The following is a 26391-nucleotide window of genomic DNA, read 5'->3' as shown; positions in this document are numbered from 1 at the left end:
ATGAAAGGCACGGAGGTGGATCTCTGATGTTTTGGGGATGTGTGAGCTACAAAGGCACAGAAAATTTGGTCAAAATTGTTGGCAAGATGAATGCAGTATGCCGTTATCAAAAAATACTGGAGTAAGATTTGCATTCATCAGCCAAGAAGCTGCGCTTGGGACATATTTGGACATTCCAACATGACAATGATTCCAAACACAAGGCCAAGTCGACCTGTCATTGGCTAAAGCAGAGTGAAGGTTCTGGAGTGGCCATCTCAGTCTCCTGACCTCAAAATCATTAAACCACTCTGGGGATATCTCAGAACATGCAGTTCATGCAAGACAGCCCAATAATTTACAGGAACTGGAGGCTTTTTGCCAAGAGGAATGGGCAGTTTTACCATCTGAGAAGATAAAGAGCCTCAAAAATAAATACCACAAGACTTCAAGCTGTCATTGATGTTAAAGGGGGCAATACACGGTATTAAGAACTGGGGTATGTACATTTTTGAACAGGGTCATTTGGGTAGCTTTTGTTGCCATTATGATTTAAAAAGAGTAAACACAGTTGATTGATAATAAATGGCTGTAGCGGAACACTAACCATGAGTGAAAGAAGTTTTGGTGCCATCATTCATATTCTCTGAAAAATGGCCAAGAAATCATAAATCCTGCCAGGCTATGTAAACTTATGAGCACAACTGTGTAAAATTATTATATATATATATATATATATATATATATATATATATATATATATACATACATACATATATACACATATATACACACACACACACACTTACTAGTGGAGGAGGTGCAGAGGCTTCTAGCTGAAGATATGGGTGGCAGGACTGAGCCAGAATATTCTGAGCTGTCATTCTTACTTAGGGCACTGCCTTGGTGGGCCATACAAACCAGGACCCCCAAGTCCACCAACTACAGTGAGCGGAGAGGAAATGCACCACTGCTTACTGGAGAAAGAATTACAAGAGGACTATGACAAGACCAGTGGCTGGAGGAATACAAGGCACATCAGCCAATGGTCTTACAAAAAGGGGAAACCACTGGGAATTAACAGTTTGATTTAAAAATAAACAGCCAATTTCAGAGCATCTACTGAGTGAACCAGAAGATGGATAACATTCAGACAAAAAAAACATGGACCGACGGGCCTGCAGGGTTCCTAGGTCCTTCTTCACTAGGCAAAATAAAACTGAAGCTGCATGGTAGGCTGAGGGGTTGTTACCTATGGGACCGCCCCTTGGGCGGAACTAAAAGTTCTGAGTTTTTTCATTACATGTTAACATGTTATGCCCAGTCCTCTCCTAAAGGTGACGTAATAATCCAAAGGCTAAAGAGATGAGCTGTGTCAGTCGGTGAATATAAGAGAAAAGTTTTTGCTTAGAGTTCTGCTTTAAGTATATATCCTTGTGACCACCAAGATGGCCATTTATTATGTTGTGAACACTAGAGGGCAAAACCCTGGCCCAAAAAGGACAACCCCGCCCCAGGGAGGTACAAAGGGAACCAGCTAGGGAGCCAGACAGTCAAGATTCCTTTCAAACTCTTCATCACCTGCTCACTATTCTTGAGTGACGGACCCAAATGAAGAATACTTAAAAATTTAGGAGGTGTAGCATAGAAAGTGATGACACTGGTCCTGTCCAACCACAGCTGGTGTGAATAAGTTATGGTGTGACAGGAACACTGGCAACATGCAGACACAGCATACTATAGGTTACCAGGGAGTCCCCAATATGTCTGACATTTAGAAGTACAACTTTTATTACCATAGGAGACCCTTCGTTCTTCCAATCAACTGAGTCTAAAGCACATCTAAACACAAGAATAAAAATTTAATGTATTGCAGCTCACCAGTTCTTACAGATGATGCTGCATTAGTTCTCCCTTGCCAGGCTTTTTTCCTTCATTTTCACCCGGTGAATCAGCCAGTAACACTTCCTGTCCAAAGATGACAACACTCTCTTGTACTGTATCTATGGAGGGGCAGTATTGTCAACCTAGGCTGCTCTACTAATTTGGGGTTCAAACAACTATCCTTCTCTTCATCTGCATAATATATATTAGTTCAGAGAAAAGAACTGGTGAGAGCCGAGATCATTGAGACTTTAGTTTGTGGGTGCTCAACCTGTGGCCCTTCAGCTGTTGTGGAACTATAAGTCCCATCATGCCTCTGCCTTTGAAAGTCATGCTTGTATCGGTCTGTCTTGCGATGCCTCCTGGGACTTGTAGTTCGCAACAGCTGGAAGGCCATAGTTTGAGCACCCATGGTTTAGTACATAGGAAGTCACAAGCATACTGGATTAATACCAGAATCAACAGATATTTTCTGTACTTGCAGAAAACATACTTAGCCTGAAAAAAGAAAACGAATGCAGCCACCACGTCTAATGCTTACTGTGCTGCAACATCTAAAATTTGTGTTCTCGGGTATAGACATTACTTTTAATAACAGATTAACAAAAATACTTAAAAAAAAAAAAAAATAATAATAATAATAATAATAATAATAATAATAATATCTGGACATATTAAGCCCCACAAGAAAACAAAGCCTTACTGTCTCCTTCTTCTGCCATTTCCTCTTCATTGCCACTAATCCCAGATGCCTCCATTTCTTCATCTTCAACAGCCGGGGTATAGGGGACCTCCTCTTCCATTTGTACAGCTTTCTTCTTCTTGCGCCTGTTGTTGCGTTCCTTCTCCTGAAACAAACATATCCATTATAAAGCATACAAACAACTGACAAGCTGATAGTAGCAGCTGAGGAAAAGGGCTATTTATGTCTGAATCAAAATTGCAGGTGTCACAGAAGATGACTTTCAATAAGTACTTTACTATAGAGGGAAAGCAAAAAAAGTTCTATATACAGTGGATATAGAAAGTCTACAAGCCCCTGTTAAAATGTCAGGTTTCTGTGATGTAAAAAATGAAACAAAGATAAATCATTTCATAACTATTTCTACCTTTAATGACTTATAGACTGTACAACTCAGTTGAACAACAAACTGAAATCTTTTAGGATGGAGCGAAGTAAAAATAAAAAACTGAAATATGGTTGCATAAGTGTGCACATCTTTAAACTAATACTTTGTTGAAGCACCTTTTGATTTTATTACAGCGTCTTTTTGGGTACGAGTCGATCAGCATGGCACATCTTGACGTGGCAATATTTGCCCACTCTTTGCAAAAACACTCCAAATCTGTCAGATTGCGAGGGAATCTCTTGTGCACAGCCCTCTTCAGATCACCCCACAGATTTTCAATTGGATCCAGGTCTGGGCATTCCAAAACTTTAATCTTCTGGTAAAGCCATTCCTTTGTTGATGTATGCTTTGGGTCATTGTCATGCTGAAAGATTAAGTTCCTCTTCATGATCAGCTTTCTAGCAGAAGCCTGGAGGTTTTGTGCCAATACTGACTGGTATTTGGAACTGTTCATAATTCCCTCTACCTTGACTGAGGCCCATGTTCCAGCTGAAGAAAAACAGCCCCAAAATATGATGCTGCCACCACCATGCTTCACTGTGGGTATGGTGTTCTTTTGGTGATGTCAGTGATGTTTTTGCAGCAAACATATCTTTGGGAATTATCACCTAAAACTTGGTTTCATCAGACCATAACACATTTTCCCACATGCTTTTGCTAAATTTAGCTGGGCTTGGATGATTTTCTTCCTAAACAAAAGTCTTCCGTCTTGTCACTCTACCCCATAGCCCAGACATATGAAGAATATGGGAGATTGTTGTCACGTGTACCACACAGCCAGTACTTGACAGATATTCCTGCAGCTCCTTTAATGTTGCTGTAGGCCTCTTGGCAGCCTCCCTGACCAGTTTTCTTTTGATCAATTTTGGAGGGACGTCCACTTCTTTGTAATGTCACTGTTGTGCCATATTTTCTCCACTTGACAATGACTCTTCACTGTGTTACATGGTATATCTAATGTCTTGGAAATTCTTTTGTACCCTTCTCCTGACCTATACCTTTTAACAATGAGAACCCTCTGATGCTCTGGAAACTCTCTGCGCACCAAGGCTTTTGCTGTAGGATGAGACTAAAAAAGTCAGGAAAGGCCTACTAGAACAGCTGAACATTATTTGGGGTTAAATCAGAGGCACTCTAAATGATGGTAGGTGTGCACTGACTCCTATTTAACAAGAGTTTGAGTGTGATTGCTTAATTCTGAACACAGCTACAACCCCAGTTATAAGAGGGTGTGCACACTTATGCAACCGCATTATTTTAGTTTGTTATTTTTATTTCCCCTCCCTAAAATATTTCAGTTTGTTTTTCAATTGAGTTGTACAGTTGATATGCCACATTAAAAGGTGGAAATTATTAAATTTTTTACATCACAGAAACCTGACATTTTAACAGGGGTGTGTAGACTTTTTATATCCACTGTCTGTATAATATATATATTTATTTCAGTGCATAGGTAACACCACACCTACACATAGTTCACAGACCATCATGAACTGAACAAATGCAATGCATATCACCACACATCATAAAAACAATTGTAAAATTCAGTCAGCAAACATCATAAACGTCACCCCTTTCTGTAAATTTTACAGAACTCAGAACAAGTCAAAGCATAAATAAGGTTTAAATTAGGTACTATCACTTCCACATGCTGCCAGAGCTCTAAGTGTTTTGAAAAAAAAAAAAAAAAAATTATCAAAGTTGGTGCCGATCGTTAAGAGTGTGGTAGTCCCAGCCGTAAGCTTGCAAATTTTGTCATTATACTGTTACTTCTAAGGCTGGTTTCACACTCGGGCGTCTGCGGTACTGTCGTTTTCGGCCGCTGGCAGGGCACTTTTAACCCCCGCTAGTGGCCAAAAAAGGGTTAAAACCGCCGCTACACATTACACATTGATATCAATGGGCAGGGGCTCTTTAGGAGAGGTGTATACACTGCTCCTACAGCGCTGCAAAGATGCAGCTTGCGGAGCTTTTTTTTACTGTCCTGCCAGTGTACCAGTGTGAAAGCATTCGGGCAGTTGGTTTGTAACAGGAAGTTAAAAAATAACAGTTCGTTGAGGTGCGATTTGAGCCCATTCATTTAGCATAGGTGGATCTGCACCAGACCGTAGCAAAAGTAGCGCATGCACTTCTTTAAAAACGCACAAGCAACCTGATCCATTGTGGCACAGAAGTACCATGTAATCCGGTGCAGGCAATTGCACTGCGTTTGTGGTATAATTAACTTCGCAAATACAGTGGTGGGAATGGGTCCTTACTGGTTGGATCATCAGGTGAAAATAATGGGGGAAAAAAAAAAAAAAGACACCACATCTAAGCTACAGTATAACAAATGTGTGTTTTTGGGTTTAATACTGATTTAAATATTCAGCTGCAAAATTATGTAAGGGAGACACTCTAGCTCAAAAATAAATGAAATAGAAAAAACGGCACATCTCAAGCCAAAACCTGTTGCACACCCCAAGGATCAACAATGTCTGACATACAATCACATTAAAGTTATGTGGGTTGTTTGTTAAAGTTATGTGGGAGGGTCTTAGATAAAATGAAATCACCTTCTGGATATCTTCACGTGATGATGGTCATACCAAAACATGCTATTAATTCTGGGTTTGAAATAATAAAAAAAAATCATGTTTTGTGCAAATGTTTTTTCCACTTTATTCACTAAAAATGTTTTTTAGACTGAAAACTCCCATTTACAAATGATTTCTGAAAGATGCAATTCTTTCATAAAAATCAACCATTATTTATGGGTCATCATATAGTTCCATGTATGGCCAGCATTAGAAACAACTTGAATGAAGCACAGATTTTAAAAAATAAAAATAAAAAAAAATAAAAAAAAAAAAGTTTCTGCTATAATTAAAGTGGAACTTCAGTCATTTTTTCATCTTTCCATCTAGTAAATCTTCTGTCCTTGTTATTTTAACTTCGGATAGTAAAACATTTTTTTCTCTGCCAGTAAATACCTTATACAGCCCACTTGCCGTTTCTGATCAGGTAAAAAGCCTAGGCTTATGACATCATGCACAACTCTCTCTCACTCTTGTGAGAGTTTGCCAGGAAGGTGGTAGGGGAGCCATAAAAGGCCAATGAGAGCTGCAGAGCTGGAGGTGTGCCTCTTTAAATCCAGGAAGTGAACAGGCAGCAGCTTCAGCTGCCCACAGTTAAAATGGTTGCAGCCAGACTCAGTGGAGTGAGATTTCTGCAGCATATTTGGCAAGTCCAGAGTCACAGTATATAAAATAATATGCAAAGTGGTTGAAGGGAAGCTTCAGAATGGCAAAGATGTTTTTATTATAAATTATGTACGCAGACTGCAGTTCCAATTTAAAAATGTCACCTACTACTTTGGTAATGTACAAGCATAGTTTCTGCCTTCCTTCTTTAAGCCCATTATTCTTAGAATTAGGAATTATCATGTAAACGTATACTCTGCTTTGTCCAAAGCTGCTAAAGCAAGTTCTTGTTTGGAAATAAAGCATCACTAGGTATCAGACTGTACCTTTGGGTAAGTTGCCCTGTTGCTACCTTGCTTCCAAGGTAAGTGAAAGGAAGTAGGACCTACTTTAGTTCACTTTGCAAAGAGTGGGTAATATTTGGCTGGATGTGTCCAATGGCCAAGATTTTCCTTCACTTCCTGCCCTGTAGACAAAACAGGAAGGAGGAGGGAAATCTTGTTCAAAGTGAACACAGCCGAAAGCAAAGATTTCTCCTCTATTTTTGCACTTTTGATTCATTATTGAGGATTTGTTCTAACTTTTATAAGCAGGGGACATAGAGGGGTGACTTTCCCCAGCTGGAATACAGGTAGCAATAAAAAAATAAAAAACAGAGGTTGTAGCCCTTCCCCAATCTATCAAAAACAAAGAAACTTTGGTTTTACCAATACTTTCAGTTGAAAAAAAAAAAAAAAGTTTATTAGTTCTAACTTTTGGATCCAATTTAAATGGATTTTGCCTTGAGCTTTTAATGTAGACTGGTAGTAGTATTGGGTTCTCTAACTGGCTAGGATTGTACTGTTCTCAAATGCCTGACAAAGAGTGCTGTGAATGTTTTCCATTTATACAGATGTTACTTTACAGACTGATTGGCCTTAAAAGCATTTGAAATACTTCCATTTGGAACCTGGAAAACCGCATAAAGATGCGCAGCACAAACCTTTTCAATGTTCAAAGCTAATAAATATCATGCGTTTTCTACTTATCGGAGAACCACTTTTCATTTATTTATTTTGTTTTTAACAAAATAAAAACTCAAAAGAGTTGGAAACGTAAACTGAACCTGAATTTTAATTGCTATCTTCTAGCTTGAAGAGAGGCTAGAAGACAAACAGTCTTGGAGAACAGCCACATGACTATGAAGTATAATGGTTACTATGGAAAAGGTCTCCTTCACCTTCTCTCTTTCAGCATTTCTCTTCAATGAGCAATTGTTATTGCAGAAAGACATTCTATATTATGATATACAATTTAACCTGTCTGCTGCCAGTGGTTCCCGAAAACGTTCAACGGGTTTGTGTCGAAGGGAAAACACAGATTGCTTTCAGGAGCATTCTGTTTGCTTTTGGAATCAGTCTCGGATGTTTCCAAGATCATTCAGAAGTTTTTGACAGGCACATCTGACCTGCAGTTGACCTACTGACCTGCATTCACTAAGCTGCTTATGCATTTCCCTTGAATTCCCCTTGGGGGGGGGGGGGGGGGGGAAGAGAAGCCGTTAGAAAAGAACAAAATTCTGCATAAACAGGCCCTAACAACATACATGCCACTAACAGACTACTGAATTTGTAAATGGCTACCACAACAAAAAAAGCACTTGCCTTTTTTTTTTTACTTTTTTATTTAGTATTACTGCTACTACTGATGCCTTCATCATACCGCTTTAAATGTTATACGTCAGCTTAATGCAATGAATCTGATCAGCGTGTTAAAGTTTGAGGCTGGGTTCACACATATGCAAATTTTCCCGCATCCAAGCTGCATAACAGGAGACTGACGGGCTCTCAATGGAGCCGGTTCACACAGCTCTGGGGCAGCCGCGGTCTGCATCGGAAAAGGGACCTGTGCGTCTTTGCCCCATTTATTGTCCGAATTATGGCAAAAATTCAGACCAGATTGCCCCCTGAAATTGATAACAGGGATGCACCGGACCCCCGGTTGCGAGCCACAGCTAGTGTAAGACCGGCCTTATAACTTATAAACCTTGTTTCTAACAAATAGAGAAGATACAGTATGTGCAGCCAGTCTGCACAATACACATTAAGGTTAGCGTTGAACACCGGTTTTCCTAAAGAAAGAACCGGCATAGAGAAATGGAAACACTTTAATTGATGAATTCCTTCTGAAAAATGCTAGTTGCCTGGTAATCATTATGACTGGCCTACAAGCATGCAACCAGCAAAATAAGAATTCCTGATCTGTATGTTTATTCTAGGTTGGTGGCCCAAATACTGAAGCCAGGACATTAGTATGGCAGTTATTGAACTAACATTTTTGGCAGGAGATCAGCAATGCTATGCTATGTTTCCCTCAGCACATGTTTTATAGTCATCTAATCAGGTAATAATTTCATGTTTATGTGGCCTAGCATATGCTTGTTGGCCAACTACACTAAGGACCAGTTCATATATATGCATCAGATTTTTAACTGCATCCAATTCTTATAAACATGTGAACTGGACTCGTTTCCAATGGAGCCAGTTCACACGTCTAGGGTAGCCATGGTCTGTTTTTGAAAAGGGTCCCGTGCGGTTTTGGGTCCAGTATAGGTGCGAATTCAAGTAAAAATTTGCACCTGAACCAGTAAACAAAACTGCACCAGACTCTGGACTGCAAACCGCAGCCGGACATGGATGAATCTATCCTTAATGGAGCTCATTAACTGGCCAGGTTAGAAAACCTGTCCAAAATGGCACCCACCTTTTGTTGCTCACTCCCTTTTTTCTCCAAATTATGGGCCATTTGTGCAGGACAGTGTCAGCTATCAGGTAGAATAGAAACTGGTCAGATTGTTGCAGAATGGCTGGCTATAATTTGGGCCCACTTACCAGGGCCATAAATGGAGGAACCTTTTATCTGATCTGTCAAAAATGCAACTAGGGCTGCATAAAACAAAACAACTTTCACATTTCATGGACTTCCTGGACCCCATAAAACCAGTCCAAAAATGCTAGGACCATCTTACTAGATCCATGAGAAGCCCACATTTTAAGGTATTCTGGCTATAAAGATTGCTTATAAAAATTAAGTATGTCAAAAGCCAATGAGTTTTTTTCTTAGACAGGGTTTTTTTTTTTTTTATATGCTCAATTAGGGAGACTGCCCTTTACTTGCTGTCTCAGAGACAACAGGGTGAAAAGGGAAATCTTTCTAAAGTAGGAGACTTCGGCCAGCCATATACGGTTCAAATCTTGGCTGGTTCAGCAGGAACCGGCTAAGATTCAAACCGTTAATGCGCAGGCTGAATGTACCAAGTTGATCTGCTGCTATAGCCACTAGCTATAATCACTGTCTTCTCCCAGCAGGGACAACTTAGCCTGCCCCCCTCCCCTGCCGAGAGAAGACAATTGCTGATTTCCCTGTCAACACAGTCTGTGCTGATGGGGGAATCGTGCAAATTTCTTTCCTGCGCACCGTTTATGGCCAGCCTTGGACATCCTTCAGGGGTTACCAATCAGAAAGATGTGGCCACTATTCCTGTTTCAGTGAGGACTGAACATCTTTTTGATTTCCCATCAATTTCTGTGACAATGGTCAACAGAAGATTTAGAAAGGAAAAGCTGAAGTTAGGCTTTAACAATAGTTTGGAAATAAGTTTAAAACATAACTTGATGGTTTCCACCATGAGATCAATAAACATGAAGTCAGTTCTGTGCTTAAAAACATTTCTATTTAGGAGTCACACAACATCTGACTGCTTATAGAGGAGAATGGAGGGTCCCATCGGGTCCGCCTCAGAAATGGACAGGCAGACCTGATTAGACCGTTCGTGTGAAAGGGGCCCAAATGCGATGGACGCTGTTAGCTTACATTTTACATGCAACTTAACCGGTTTCCGAAAGGCGCACGCCGATGTACGTCGGCAGAATGGCACGGGCAGGCATATTGGCGTACAGGTACGTCCAATCTTCAATGACGCCCTGCCATCGCGAGTGTGCCGTTGGCCCTGCGCTCGCGTGCCAGTCGGGACCCCCATGAGTCCGGTCGCGGGTCCCGTGGACTCGATCGCCGCGGGCATACCCGCGATCGTCTCACGAGGCAGCTGAATGGAGGAAATGCCCTGTAAACAGCATTTCCCCATTCTGCCTAGCAACTAGTGACGCTGATCTCTGCTCCATGTGATTGGAGCAGAGATCAGTGTTCGCTAAATGAAAGCCCAGCCCCCCCACAGTTAGTAACGCACCCCTAGGAACACCTAACCCCTACACTGCCACCCACTGGTTAACCCCTTCACTGTCAGTGTCATTTACACAGGAATCACTGCATTTATATAGCAGTAATATTACTGTATAAATGACAATGGTCCCAAAAATGTGTCAAAAATGTCCGATGCAATGTCACAGTCACAATAAAAAAAAAAAAAAAAAAAAAAAAAAAAAAAAAAAAAAAATAAAATCGCTGATCGCCATTACTAGTAAAAAAAAAAAAAATAATAAAAATGGCATAAAACTATCCCTATTTTGTAAACGCTATAACTTTTGCGCAAACCAACCAATAATCGCTTATTGCGATTTTTTTTACCAAAAATATGTATCGGCCTAAACTGAGGGAAAAAAATGTTTTTTTTAAATATATTTTTGGGGGATATTTATTATAACAAAAGTAAAAAATAATGCGTTTTTTTTTTCAAAATTGTTGCTCTATTTTTGTTTATAGCGCATAAAATAAAAACTGCAGGGGTGATCAAATACCACCAAAAGAAAGCTCTATTTGTGGGAAAAAAAAGGACATCAATTTTGTTTGGGAGCCACGTCGCACGACCGAACAATTGTCAGTTAAAGCGACGCAGTGCCGAATCACAAAAAGTGGTCTGGTCTTTGACCAGCAAAATGGTCCGGTCTGTAAGTGGTTAAAGATATAACAAAACGCTGTAGGTTACAATTACAAAAAGATATAGTGGAGTCCCCTTAGTACTTTTCGTATGCCATTGACTAAGGAGAAAGCGATTGACTGGCGCACAAAAAAGATGTAAAATAAAGCGCTAATTATCTACAAACATAGCCAAAAATAAAGTGCTAAGCGGGCAAAAAAAACAATAATTCTTCCCAAAGTGTATCTCATCAAAAAACCTTCATATAAATATGTTCAATAAAAATAATCCAATAATAAAGTACATCACATCATAACAACATTCAATTAAATAATGGGGAGCCCCATCTCAAAAAGTTGGGAGAGATTTCCTTTCAGGAAAAAGACCATCGAGATTGGAGGAAAAGCTGCAGTGATTCCCTGTCCTGGACACACTAAGGAGAATAAAGTAAATCGGTTTTGACACTTATTGATGCACTACTAGACCCGTTGGAGTCTATCCATAAGGGGAGAGGATAGTACCACTGGGGGATGAGTCTAGAAGGATTTTGCATATATTATCATTAAAACATCTGTGAATTGGACTCCCTTATCTGTCCCTTTCCTCATCTCTGCTTGTCTGCATAGGAATTACCTGATTTATATCCTGAATGAGACTGACTATCTCTCCGAATCATTCAATTTCTTTGGATGCACTTTATTGAACTTTTTTCACCAAATTATTGCTATTTTTGCCCACTTAGCACTTTATTTTTTGCTAGGTTTGTAGATAATTAGTGCTGCTTCACTATACATATCTATTGGTGTTAGCAACACTACAGAAGTTTAGTTGTTTTTTTTATTAAACACTTTATATTTTACCAAAGCACTTAACATTAAGCACTTTACTCGTTATTCATACTTTTTTGGTAGCACATTAGCATTTTATTTTCCATTTTATGTACAATAAAGGCAAACTTTTTCTTTGACATCAATAAGACTAGTTGATTATTTTTAAGCCTAGATGCCTAGATAATGTTTCATATTCAATGGCTTCAATATGGAGAATGAGAATGACAGATATCAACGACAGAACATATTAAGCGACATTAAAGCAGTAGTAAACTCATTTTTTGCACTTGTACCTACAGGTAAGCCTATAATAAAGCTTATCTGTAGGTACAGTGAATATCTCCTAAACTTGCGGTTTTTAGGAGATATTCACACTGGATGCAGCCAGTGACATCGGTGCATGTGCTCCAAAGGTCCAGCATACAGAGGGCTCCTGTGTGCATAGGCGGGAGTGACATAGCTGCTCCACTCATACAGCCGGAGCTAGCAAACCTGGAAGACCGAATGCAGATGGAAGCTTTGTTAGCGCATCGCTGGGGGGGGCTTCATTCTAAGGTAAGTATTTCATAATGTGCTAGTATACAAAGCATACTAGCACATCAGGCCAATGCCTTGCAGGGTATTTTTTTTTAAATGCTGCGGTTTACTACCGTTTTAAACAGGAGAGTTTAAGGAAAACTGGAGATGCAGATTTAGATTAACAACTTGCCATCCTGACCAATTTTGAAATATTTTAAATATGTTAAAAAACAGTATTTGTTTGCTAGAAAATTACTTAGAACCCAAAACACTATATATTTTCTGAAAGCAGAGGCCCTGAAGAATAAAATGGTGTCTGTTGCAATTTTTACATTGCATGATATTTGCACAAATGCTAATTTTCAGGACAAATACACTAAATACATTTTTAGTGCACACTAATACAATCAAATGCACAATTTTTAGGTAAAATATAAAAGATAATTTTGCACCAAGAAAATAGATACCAAACATGCCAATATTTAAAATTTTGCATGCCATGGAATGGTGACAAACTGTGGTACCTAAAAATTGCTCCACAGATATTGCTTTAAACGCCTTTACAGGTTACCAATAGTTAGAGCTCTGGCACTAGAATTATTGTTGAATGATGTTCATGGCGATACCGCACATGCCAGAAGTGACGAATCCCCATTGCTTCCATCCGAATTCATCACATAGGAGAGGGAGGAACAATGTTCCTCCTCCTCCTCTGTGGGCAGCTGACCGGAGCTCTCAGGTGGATCGGGAGAGCCCATGAATGGTGGCAGCAGAAGGGGGGCCCTTTCTGAGCCCTTTAAACGTGATTGGATGTAGAGCCGCATAGATCACACTTTAAAAGTGTCTAGTTTTATTTTTCTGCTCTTAAAATTTTCAGCACCAAAATGTCTTTTTTTTTGGTACTGATAATTTTATCAGGAGAAAATAATAACAGACACTTTAAAGAGAGTCTAATTTATGACATTCTTTAAATGATCAATGATAATTCTCTCTAGAATGTATCCTTGAAGTAGATAACGCAGTCAGACACAGAAATTAAACTTGTTGAGAAAACCCGTATTATCTCTACTTTCTGAGAAGGATTTAAAGTTTGGAACAAAACAGCTGAAGGGAGTCTAAATCTAACTTAATTCATCTGCAGGCCTGTAGAGGCTATTGCATGGTCAAGTGAATTTCTCCCATGACACGTGTGTAGTTACAATCTATTTAAACCAAAACCTTTTGCTGGGATTGTAGATTTGTCAACTAAAAAATAAAAAAAAAATAAAAAGGTAAAAATTGCTAAAACCTTCAAAATACAGGGTAACAAACCCAGCGAACAGCTTAAGATTTTTTTGTAGATTTATGTTCTAGTTACCCACTCAATGGCTAAACATTGTAGAACTGTTAGTGCATAATAAAAAAAAAAAAAAAAAAAAAAGTACAGTACATTTCTACAATACAAGCATATTTTCCTATGTCTTATCCTCTTGAAAGAACCTGCAAGTACAGAAAAATACTGGTTAATCCTCCAGAAACGTACTTCTAATATCCTCTTTGTATTCTAATATCCTCTTGTGGAATGATACAGCATGTCTTTTTGTGAATTGAAATAGCAATAGTGTCAGACCTGCCCAGTTGTCAAACTACCGATTCCCTCCCCTCTCCTCGTCACCAAACCATAGGGAATAATAGCTCTGAGAACAAGAAAATTGTGGGATTTCCTTGTAATAAAAACAGAAATGTGGACATCACGGAATTTCTGACATGATCAACAGTTATTTTTTGCTGATCATGCCTCACTTAAACTTTCCCAGGGACCAGTCTCACAGCACTTTGAGCCTTAGGCTCCTTTCACACTGCCGCGACTTATAAGTCACATGATTTTGCCACAAGTTCAGGGAATGCCTGAGTAAACTTGAGGTCTATGGACCTAAACTCGCATCAAAGTCAGACCAAAGTAGTACTTTGAAATCAGTGTGACTGGAAGCCGCACAGATATGAATAGTTATCATTGGGAATCATGGGGTACGACTTATCATGTGACTCTGATGTCCAAAGTTGCAGGAAAAGTTGCACAAGTGTGAAAGGGGCCTTAGGCCCTTTTCACACATGCGGACATTATGTCCGTATTTCATCCATCCGTTTGCGGATGAAATATGGACATACATGCATTCCTATGGGATAGCGGGTGTCTGCGGATGAACATACCTACTGTTATATGTCATAAAAGACAGATATCTCTGAACTGCCATTTTTTTGTTGTTGTGTGAATAAAATTAGTTTTTAATTACTCTAACATTTTAAAGCTTATATGAAGATTTGCAAATTCTATAAGCATAAGATCTGATTTCTCAACAAACATAGCACCTGTGAGCAGAAGGAGAACTGACCCACCGACACTGCTGCAGTATCACTTGTCGGTTAGCAGCAATGCTCAGAGATTACCAAACCCCCTAGTTCACACCACATGTGCCCCAGTGTTTTTTTTGCATTTTTGTTCTGCATCCAAAATGAATAGAAAGTATGTTACATGGTTTTCTATGGCACAGTTTACACTAGCGCTTGCAGTTCCAGTTAAAAAAACAAAAAACGAACAAGCTGCATTTTACCTGCACAAAACTGTGCCAGAACATGGTAAGACACATTAAAAACGCACCTACATGCATCAAAAATGCAGTTCAGTGAAAAAAAGAAAAAACAAAACAAATAAAAACACCGTCTGGAATGCATCCGGAAATGTGTCAAAAACGCACATGCAGAAACTCATCCCGAACGGATCTGGAGGACATTTTTGTGGTGTGAACTAGCCCTAAGAATATTTTTTCACTTCAGTATTGACAATTAAGGATGAACTCCAGGGTGTTCGTATATACCACGTGCAGAGCCCGCCAGGAAGTGGGCACAGCGCTGCGTTAATCACAGGCAGTGAGCCATTGCCCCGATGCACGGCTGAAGAGATCGGGCAATGTCCCACTGCCCGTGGTATATGTGAACATCCCTATTGACAATCTATAACTTTATTGCCAGCTGCCTGCCTCTTTTCCACTCATTGCTGTGAATGTTATTGTTTCAATAAATTCCATCCCACAAGATTAAAAAAAAAAAAAAAAAAAGCCTCCCCAAACCAAACTTTTATTATTTTCGTTTTTACAAAACTGTATGTTTAAATGTTATCAATCTTGGGAGCCATCTCAAAATAATAACTCATAAACCACCTCAAAGCCTGTTAAAATAAATCAGAATCCTAACTGGATGCAATTCGTTTGCTAAAGAACCACGTACCATAAACAAACCACAGGTTCATTTTCATAAAACACTTTTTTACTGACTTTAAAATGTATTTTTTGCTTCTGAGCTTTCCTGATCTTCTCCAGCCACTTCAGCCCCTGTAGGTTGCACATCATTGCTCTGGATTATCATCCTGACAGTGACAAAAGATGGGCCATACGTGTGCAATGTTTGTTAACACAGCAAAGCTTCTTATACATGGACTTCGGCCTGTATAAGAGCAGTGTGAACAGCAAACTTTTATGAAACTTTTAGCAAGCTGATTGCGAATTTAAACAAGCTGCTGGCAGGTTTCAGCAGACGTTCAATAAGCTTTAATTAGTGCTGAAGCTTGCTCGCCGCTTGTTTAACCACTTTCAGACCGGACCATTTTGCTGGTAAATGACCAGAGGTCTTTTTACACTTTGGCACTGCGCTGCTTTAACTGGTAATTGCGCGGTCATGCAATGTTGTACCCAAACAAAATTTGCGTCCTTTTCTTCCCACAAATAGAGCTTTCTTTTGATGGTATTTGATTGCCTCTGCGATTTTTATTTTTTGCGATATAAACGTAAAAAGACCGCAAATTTTGAAAAAAAATGATATTTTCTACTTTTTGTTATTAGAAAAATCCAATAAACTCAATTTTAGTCATACATTTAGGCCAAAATGTATTCAGCCACATGTCTTTGGTAAAAAAAAAGTCAATAATTGTATATTTATTGGTTTGCGCAAAAGTTGTCACATCTACAAACTAAGGTACGTTTTCTGGAATTTACGCAGCTTTTAGTTTACGACTGCCTATCTCATTTCTTGAGGTGCTAAAATGGCAGGGCAGTACAAAACCCCCCCAAATGACCCCATTTTGGAAAGTAGACCCCCTAAGGAAATTGATAAGAGGCATGTTGAGCCCATTGAATATTTTATTTTTTTGCCTCAAGCGATTGAATAATGACAAAAAAAAAATTTTTTTTTTTTTTTTACACAAAGTTGTCACTAAATGATATATTGCTCACACATGCTATGGGCGTATGTGAAATGACACCCCAAAATAAATTCTGCTGCTTCTCCTGAGTACGGGGATACCACATATGTGGGACTTTTTGGGAGCCTAGCCGCGTACGGGGCCCCGAAAACCAAGCACCGCCTTCAGGCTTTCTAAGGGCGTAAATTTTTGAGTTCACTTCTCACTACCTATTACAGTTTTGAAGGCCATAAAATGCCAAGATGGCACAAAACCCCCACAAATGACCCCATTTTAGAAAGTAGACACCCCAAGCTATTTGCTGAGAGGCATGTTGAGTTCATGGAATATTTTATATTTTGCCACAAGTTGCGGGAAAATTACAAACTTTTTTTTTTTTTTTTTTTTTCACAAAGTTGTCACTAAATGATATATTGCTCACACATGCCATGGGCATATGTGAAATGACACCCCAAAATAAATTCTGCTGCTTCTCCTGAGTACGGGGATACCACATATGTGGGACTTTTTGGGAGCCTAGCCGCGTACGGGGCCCCGAAAACCAAGCACCGCCTTCAGGCTTTCTAAGGGCGTAAATATTTGACTTCACTCCTCACTACCTATTACAGTTTTGAAGGCCATAAAATGCCAAGATGGCACAAAACCCCCACAAATGACCCCATTTTAGAAAGTAGACACCCCAAGCTATTTGCTGAGAGGCATGTTGAGTCCATGGAATATTTTATATTTTGCCACAAGTTGCGGGAAAATTACAAACTTTTTTTTTTTTTTTTTTTTTTCACAAAGTTGTCACTAAATGATATATTGCTCACGCATGCCATGGGCATATGTGAAATGACACCCCAAAATAAATTCTGCTGCTTCTCCTGAGTACGGGGATACCACATATGTGGGACTTTTTGGGAGCCTAGCCGCGTACGGGGCCCCGAAAACCAAGCACCGCCTTCAGGCTTTCTAAGGGCGTTACAGTTTTGAAGGCCATAAAATGCCAAGATGGCACAAACCCCCCCCAAATGACCCCATTTTGGAAAGTAGACACCCTTAAATTTAGGGGTACACTAGTGAGACTAGGTAATAAATGGCGGGTGCCCTGAAACTATAAAAAAATAACTAACCAACCAGCGTCACCTGTAACAGTTATATGGTGATCACTGGTGAAAGGGTTAACTAGGGGGCAATCAGGGGGCTTTATGCGGTAGTATATGGGGGTCCCTGGCGCTATAAAAAGCTGCGGCGAACCTAAATACCTACCTGCCTAACTAGCGTCACCTGTGACACTAATACAGCGATCAGAAAAACGATCGCTTATTAGGCTGGGTTCACACTGGAGCGATGCGGGAACGCCACGAATGCGCGGCGGGTTCCCGCATCGCATGCCTCCCGGCGGCAGTTCACACTGCCCTATGCGAACTGCTGGGAGTGTCAGTGAAATGTTACTGACACCCCCAGATCAGTTCGCATATCGCAGTGCGATCTGCAAACTCGGATCGCATGGTGTGAACACCCATGCGATCCGATTCTGCTGCGGGCCAAAAAAAGGGTCCCGTGCGAATTTGCGGCGGGTGCGGCGGGTGTGGCGGGTGCGGCGAATGGCTGAACTCGAATCGCACAGAGATCGGATGTGATTTGCACTGCAGTGCGGTGCGAATCACATCCGTTCTCAAACCGCTGCAATCTGAACCCAGCCTTAGTGACACTGGCGACGGGGGGTGATCACGGGGTTAAACCTTTATTGGGGGGGTTAGGGGGGTACCTTAGAACTAAAGGGGGCTAACCCTAACTGCCCTAACAGTTATTAGTCACAAATGACACCCGCCGGGTGATCAGGGGGTTAAACCTTTATTAGGTAATAAATGGCGGGTGCCCTGAAACTATAAAAAAATAACTAACCAACCAGCGTCACCTGTAACAGTTATATGGTGATCACTGGTGAAAGGGTTAACTAGGGGGCAATCAGGGGGCTTTATGCGGTAGTATATGGGGGTCCCTGGCGCTATAAAAAGCTGCGGCGAACCTAAATACCTACCTGCCTAACTAGCGTCACCTGTGACACTAATACGGCGATCAGAAAAATGATCGCTTATTAGGCTGGGTTCACACTGGAGCGATGCGGAAACGCCGCGAATCCGCGGCGGGTTCCCGCATCGCATGCCTCCCGGCGGCAGTTCACACTGCCCTATGCGAACTGCTGGGAGTGTCAGTGAAATGTTACTGACACCCCCAGATCAGTTCGCATATCGCAGTGCGATCTGCAAACTCGGATCGCATGGTGTGAACACCCATGCGATCCGATTCTGCTGCGGGCCAAAAAAAGGGTCCCGTGCGAATTTGCGGCGGGTGTGGCGGGTGCGGCGGGTGCGGCGAATGGCTGAACTCGAATCGCACAGAGATCGGATGTGATTTGCACTGCAGTGCGGTGCGAATCACATTCGTTCTCATAAACCGCTGCAATGTGAACCCAGCCTTAGTGACACTGGCGACGGGGGGTGATCACGGGGTTAAACCTTTATTGGGGGGGTTAGGGGGGTACATTAGAACTAAAGGGGGCTAACTCTAACTGCCCTAACAGTTATTACAGTCACAAATGACACCAATGCAAAAATAAAAAAATAAAAAAAATAAATGACATTGGTGTCACTGTGACTGGGGGGCAGGGGTAATTGGGGGGGTGATCGGGGGGTAAAGGGGGGGTGTGAGTGTGCCTGGCATGTTCTACTGTGTGTGTAGAGTGTTGGTGCAACTCACCGATCCGCTCTCCTCCGTGTCGGAACGGAAAATACCGACACGGAGGAGAGAATACATCACTTCCTCTCCTGTGTTTACATTACAGGAGAGGAAGTGATGTCACGGGGGATTTCCATTCGTCGAGAGCGATCGCGAGGGGGTGGCCATGAATGAATGGCCGCCCCCTCATCCCGGATCGCTCTCGAAGAAATGCCGACCGCCGCAGGCACCGGGGGGGGGCCCGATCGGGCCCCCCACCCGCGGGCAGGCAGGGACTTATATATACGCCCATATGCCTGCCCGTGCCATTCTGCCGACGTATATCGTCGTGCGGCGGTCGGCAAGTGGTTAAAGGGGCAATCAGCACTCCCATTAAGATCTGTGTTCAATATTTACAAACTGGAGCAGAAGGGCGGATTAAAAGCATCAACAAGGCTTGCTGAAAGCTCTGGGAATGTTTTGTAAAAACTTGCTGCTCTTATACAAGCTAAAGCCTGTGTGAGGTCTTGGGCTACTTTCACACTGAGGCGCTAAAAATAGCGCCTCTGCTCTAGCGCCTTCACACTGGAGCGGTGCGCTGGCAGGACGCCCAAAAAAGTCCTGCAAGCAGAATCTTTGAGGTGCTGTAGGAGCAGTGTATACAAAAAGCACCCCTGTCCATTAAAATCAATGGGAAGCGGCGCTTTTAACCCTTTTTTGGCCATTAGCGGGGGGGGGGGGGGGGTTAAAAGTGCCCCGCAAGTGGCCGAAAAGCATTGCAAAAACAACAGTAAAGTGCCGCTAATATGTACCTCATTTGAAAGTGCCCTTAGGCTAAGATTAGACTCGACGCAACATAAATGTGTTAAGACGCATTTTCCCGGCCATCAACTGACCCCCGTTAAGCTGCAATAGGCAGTGGAAAGGTATATTTACACGCCACAATGCTTGGCGCCTATGGCAAAGGTCACCTGACACGTAGTGATCAACAGGCGGCAAGCTCACCGAACGCTGCACAATCAAGCATACGGGAAAGTCTGCAATACATGTGGCTGTGGCACATTTGTTGGCAAAAGTGGGTTCGTTTCCGACAAACAAAATTTGATGGCTGGTTCTCAAATTTTCCAACAACAAAATCCATTCCCGTAAATTCAGATCGTGTGTACACAATTCCGATGCACAAAATTCCACACATGCTTGGAATCAAGCAGAAGAGCCGCACTTGCTATTGAACTTCATTTTTCTCAGCTTGTCATACGCGTTGTACGTCACCGCGTTCTTGACATTTCCACTACATGGTTTTGGTAAATCTGAAGACAAAAATCTGTATAAAATCGAATAGTGTGTATGGGGCTTAGATCTAGCCTAAAGCCTCGTACACATGATCGGATTGTTGAAGAACAGAGGGCAAGACTTTGTCCGAAGGGAGTGTGCCAGGAACTTGTCTTGCATACTAACAACACACAATTGTCAGCCAACAAACACGAACATAGTGATGTACTATGTGGAATTTCAGCTCTTGGGCACCGCCCTTTGGGCACCTTCTAATGTTGTTTGTACTTTGGACTTGTGTACACAATATGCAAATCTGACAACAGACCGTTGTCCGACGCAAATTTACTAGTCTGCCATCCAACAGTTGTTGGTGGAAAGTTGAACAATTGTCTGATGGAGTTTACTAACGGCTGGATTTTAGGCAAACAGTCTATCATCATACAATTCCCTGCCAAAAAAATCCAATCGTGTGTACAAGGCTTAAGTCTCCACTAGGGGTGAATATATAACAATGCAGTAGCACAATTAGGAGACTGTTGTCACCCAATAATGGGATGGTGCCAGAACAAGGATCTTCATGTTATATAAAAGCTTGTATATTATTTTAGTGATTGGGTTTAGATCTATTTACTGTATTTCCATCGATTTAATCCAGTAATGCATTAATTTACAAAAATATTAAATGTAATTACCTGCACAGCAACACAGTGAGAATCGGTGAGGGACCTATTGCTTTGCAAATTGCACATGTAAACATACTTTCAGGAGGGGAGAACACGAAGGCGATTTCATCCATGTGCTGCTATTTCTTCACATCAAATCACAAACTGAGTCAGGTCTCAGGCCAGAATTTATTGTTTAACCACTTGCCTACCATGTTACGCAGATATACAATGGCTCTCCTGGACGAAATCCCGTACGGGGAACTCCTATCCATTTTCGGCCAACAGAGGGCACACGCCGTCAGCAATGCGCGATCACATGCACGAGCACCAGCACAGGGATTTGTGTGTGTAAACACACAAATCCCTGTGCTTTCAGAGGAGAGGAGCCATATCGTTTCTTCCTACGAAGTAGGAAAAACAATATGGCTCCTCTCCTAGTCACTCACATCCCCACACAGTTAGAACATGCTGAGGGAATACACATTTAACCCCTTGATGGCCCCCTAGTGTTAACCTCTTCCCTGCCAACGACATTTACACAGTAATCAATGCATTTTTTTTTAGTACTGATCACTGTATAAATGCCAATGGTCCCAAAAAAGCGTCAAAAGTTTCCGATCTGTTTGTCGCAATACCGCTAAAAATCGCACTAGTAAAAAATAAATAAAAAGGCCATAAATCTTTCCCATAGTTTGCAGAAGCTATAACTTTGGCTCAAACCAATCAATATACGCTTGTTGCAATTTTTTTTTATTTTTTACCAAAAATATATAGAAGAATATATATTGGAAAAAACTTTTGGGGATATTATAGCAAAAAGTAAAAAATATTGTTTTTTTTTCCTAAATTGTTGCTTTATTTGTTTATAGCGCAAAAAAATTAATACTGCAGAGGTGATCAAATACCACCAAAAGAAAGCTCCATCTGTGGGGGGAAAAGGACGCAAATTTTGTTTGGGTACAGGGAACGGCCACACAATTGTCAGACAGTGCCAAATTGTAAAAAGTGCTCTGGTCAGGAAGGGGTTAAAATCTTCCAGGGCTGAAGCGGTTAATTATGTACAGCTTTCAGAGAGGTCCAGGGTGTGACTATGCTGTCTAGAAAGGATGCCTGGATTACAAGACTGACTAAACAGGATTACAACTCATGAAAAAAAAAAAAAGAAGAAGAAAATCACTGTCACAATTCTTTTTTTTACGGCTCAAATACATAAGCAAGCAAATCACTATATATTTTTAAACTGGATCCAATATGTAATAAAAAAAACGTTAATCCAATATGCACCAAAATTGAATGCAACCATTTAAAAAATATATATATTTAACACATTGAAATGACAATGCTCCTTACCATCTTCAGTTTGTGCTGCTGTAGGATGCCATCTAAGTTCTGCCTCTTCTTGTAGTTAAAGTAGAAGTTCTTGCACTGAGATACGGTTTTGGAGCCAACCATTCTGGCAATGGCAGACCAATTGCGGCCATATTCAAACAAACCTGAGGAGGAGAAGGTAAAAGGATTGGTGAAGTTAATCATTGCAGAGGATGAAGCTGAGTGAAATGAAGGATTACTATGTCATTGTAAATCCCAGACCTTGGACACAAGCCTATTGATACAACAGAGAATGCTCACACTTGTGAACAAGTAAATCAGTCATTAGCTAGACAAGTTCATGGTAAATGCAAGACCTACTTATGGCATGAGGTTAACCCCTCATATTCACAATTCCCTGGCAGTAAGTATTAAAAACAGAATTCTTAACCGGTCTAAATCGAATTTGACTTGCATGCATGTGTTATATCAGAGGGTACAATGTATAGGTTTACAAAAATTAGGTTTTGATGATAGGTGAACACACTCCCCTTTTAGGATGCCCTCATGCACATTAGGCATTGTCCCCAATGCATGGGGCTCTAGCATTTAGCTGTGGGTGAAGGGCACAGGTGTGTTGTGCAGCCATGTTGAACTCTATGGGAGACTGACAGATGTTGCGGCTGGATGGTGCACCTAGCAGTACTTATGTTTAGGGCAGTATACACCCCAGGTCAAATGCCCAGAATGCAGAATTCCTGCATTCTGGGCATTTGCCCCCAAGTGCATGCTGCCCTAAATGTTCATACTGCTAGGTGCGCTGTCCAGCCCTAACAGATCAAAAAGGTGCACAATGTGGCTCTAAATCCAATAGATCCACGGCACTTAACCCTGTTAACAACAATAGATGTAATACAAACCTGACTCTAATAAGAATATGTAATCCATAGTGTGTAGATACCTATGAACGTCTACAGCTCATACAGGATATTGTATTCAAATATTACCTGTAAAAGCTAATAAAACAGCCTCTCTCAGCCGGAGTGCTGCAGCACCCTTGGGTGCCATTGTATCCTGGTTGAGAAAAGCTGTAGATCAAGCTTTCATTGTGCCAATGCACAGTTGTAGCTCCACCAGTCGCAGACCAGTAAAGATGCAGTTTACCTGGCACTGCTGGCGCAGTAAATAAGCATTTGTTAAAAAGGCTTCTAATTTTAAAAAAAAAGGCTATATGTATGTGTGCATGTGTGTGTGTGTACGTTCTTTGTATTTGTGTATGTGTGTGTATATGTATGTCTGTACATTACTTTTAATCCTAACCCCTAATCACATATGATCAGAACTGCTTTTCTAAGAAAACAGGACTACTTTCTTTTAGAGCTCATTCACAAAAGCAGTAAGGTGATATGTCACCCCTTTACCACCTATTTTAATCCCCTAAATGTAGCACCTCCGTGCTGCAAACCACGCATAATGCACATGGTTGCAGCACAGGCCATTCAACTAAATGGGTCACGTTTGGTGGGCGTCAGTGCCGGCGATATAATTCCTGCCCCGGGCGCAAAGGATCGTGGCTGCGGCATGTATACAACTTAGGATACTGCCTCTGCAGCCAAACGGGGAGCAGGTGGGGGTGGTAAGAACATGGCTCAATCACATAGTTTTTACCGTCCCTTAACCTCAACCCTTAGACCGGGGTGCCTGGAGACTGAAAATACTTTTAAAAAGGGCACATGACTGGAAAAAGGTTGAGAAACACTAATAAAGCGCTCTCCCACCAAAATGATTATTTCAGTAAGAGGTTCTAGTGGGCTGAATCATCCCCTGGTTGCTTGTATCTTCAGGGGGCTGATGTAAGCATCTCCCCGTCAATGTTCTGAGCCCTGTTTCTGACCAGCTTAGAGTTTTGGGTGTTCCTGCCCAACTTGGGATATTCACAATACTAGAACTGAATTCTCTAAAATAAGAAGTTAATCGAAAAGAGAGCGGGTCCCATCTGTAATCGGCATAGCCGGTATGCAGATCTGTTAGCCCAAATGTTGACATTGTCCCTAAGATATAAGAAATGTGCTTTAAACCTCTAAAGTAAAAAAAAAAAGGAGGCTAAAATGGTCACGGTAACTCTTAAGTGGCCTATTCCTAAAATCTGCAGAGCACTCCATCGTCGTCTATTTCAAATCAAGTTAGTGAAATAACAGCTTAGCAGGTAAAGCCAAAAAGTCTATTAGGATAAGAAGATTAATTCACACTGTAAGTGGTGTACCTGAATTATTAATACATAGATCCTGATCAAATGGTTAGGATCAGCCATCAGGCTTATGGAAAAGACTGGAGAAACAGAACAAAGCTTGAATATATCTTCCTGGTATTATCACAGTATTTAAATACTATCTACATGTATTACACACAGATATTTGTAAGAATGTACATGATTATTATACTGAAGTCAAGATAGTACAGTATGGGGAGCTGTCGAGAGTAACACGACTGCGGCTTAAGTAGCAAAGCATCAAATGTTATCTTCCTTGAAGGCTCTTGATTTAAGTGTATTTTAACGGTAGACCTATGTTTGCCACAAACTGCATATGATCTCCGGCAATACATTTTTATACATACAATTTGGGTGACATAAACATTTTTATTTTCCATCAGCTAAAACTTTCATTGTAAAAGAACAGCAATCACTTGCAGTTTTCTTTTTTGAAAGAAAGAAAAGGAACAAAGAAAACATGGACCACTAAGGGCTTGTTCACACAAAAAACATGCATTAAAATGCATGAACATGCCTGAAAAGGGGATATGCATTGCCTACCAGGGGCCTGCACTGTTATATGCGATGATGTGCATTTTAAAGTTTAGTTGTGGTAAAATACATTCATGTTGTAATGCAATGCACATGACACAAATTGTGGGGTGAACAGGACACACAGAAAACATTTTTTTTTTATGTATCCTTGCAGTGACCTGCATTTTTCCGATGCAATAAAATGCAGGTCACTGCAGTATGTGTGAACAGGGCAAAAGAGTGCAGTCTGTGCTTATAGTGATTGTGAGTCTAGGCACACATTGATGTGGTGCAGGATTCGCCGTAATTCCTGTGCGTTTCCCACACTGCATCACAATCGCATTCCGTTCATGTGAACCGCTGCAGGTGTCAATGTTAAGTTAAACTACAACCCAAAAAGGTTTGCAAAACGCACTGCAATTGGCAGAATTTTGCACCCATGTGATCCGATTCTAGTGCGAGAAAAAAAAAAAAAAAAAAGGCGTGTTGCGATTTGAGCCATACAAAATGAATAGACTCAAATCTCACTGCAAAGAATTGCATGTGATTTGAACAGGAATTTGGTGTAATGCCTGTCCAAATCACATGCGGTTCCCCGGCACTGTGTGAGCCTAGGCTAAAGGCTAAATTAAAAAAAAATAATAATAAAAAAGAAAGAACAAACCAGTTTCTACTTACTGTTTTGCACAGAGCAGCCCCAATCCTCCTCTGCTAGGGCTCCTGGCCCCTCCTCTGAGCAGTTTGCTACCATTAGAAACAGCTTCCTATGGCAGCACAGACATTGAGGCTCAGGCCCGTCCTCTCCTCACAGGCTGTGATTGACAGCAGTCGGAGCCATTGAGAAGAGAGTGAAAGACAGCAGCTCTGCTGCACTTGGGCACAGTGCTGGATTGAGATTTGGCTCAGGGAAGTATGGTGGGGGGGGGGGGGCAAGCAAAACATTTTTTACCTTAAAGCAAAAGAACTTTAGCTTTTACAACCATTTTAACAGCACAAATGGGTTTGCATATTAGAAATGCCAACAATAAATGTGGTCTTTAGTCAT

The 26391-nt window shown here is 41.1% G+C and overlaps 1 protein-coding gene across 18 annotated transcripts in view; it reads right to left on the bottom strand.

The window, feature by feature from the left end:
• Nucleotides 1–26391, bottom strand: part of NCOR2 (nuclear receptor corepressor 2) — a 640543-nt gene that overhangs the window by 123591 nt on the left and 490561 nt on the right. For all 18 annotated transcript variants that reach the window (XM_077461835.1, XM_077461842.1, XM_077461827.1 and 15 more), the window contains exons 18-19: nt 22604–22746; nt 2567–2711 (exon numbers count right to left, since the gene is read on the bottom strand). In XM_077461835.1, the coding sequence (XP_077317961.1) occupies nt 2567–2711; nt 22604–22746 (288 nt within the window). The remainder of the gene's footprint in view (nt 1–2566; nt 2712–22603; nt 22747–26391) is intronic.

Source organism: Lithobates pipiens, unplaced genomic scaffold, assembly GCF_037356315.1.
Source record: "Lithobates pipiens isolate NorthernLeopardFrog02 unplaced genomic scaffold, aLitPip1_a1.2 Scaffold_3, whole genome shotgun sequence".
Classification (NCBI taxonomy): domain Eukaryota; kingdom Metazoa; phylum Chordata; class Amphibia; order Anura; family Ranidae; genus Lithobates; species Lithobates pipiens.
This window is presented reverse-complemented; position numbering and strand designations above follow the sequence as displayed.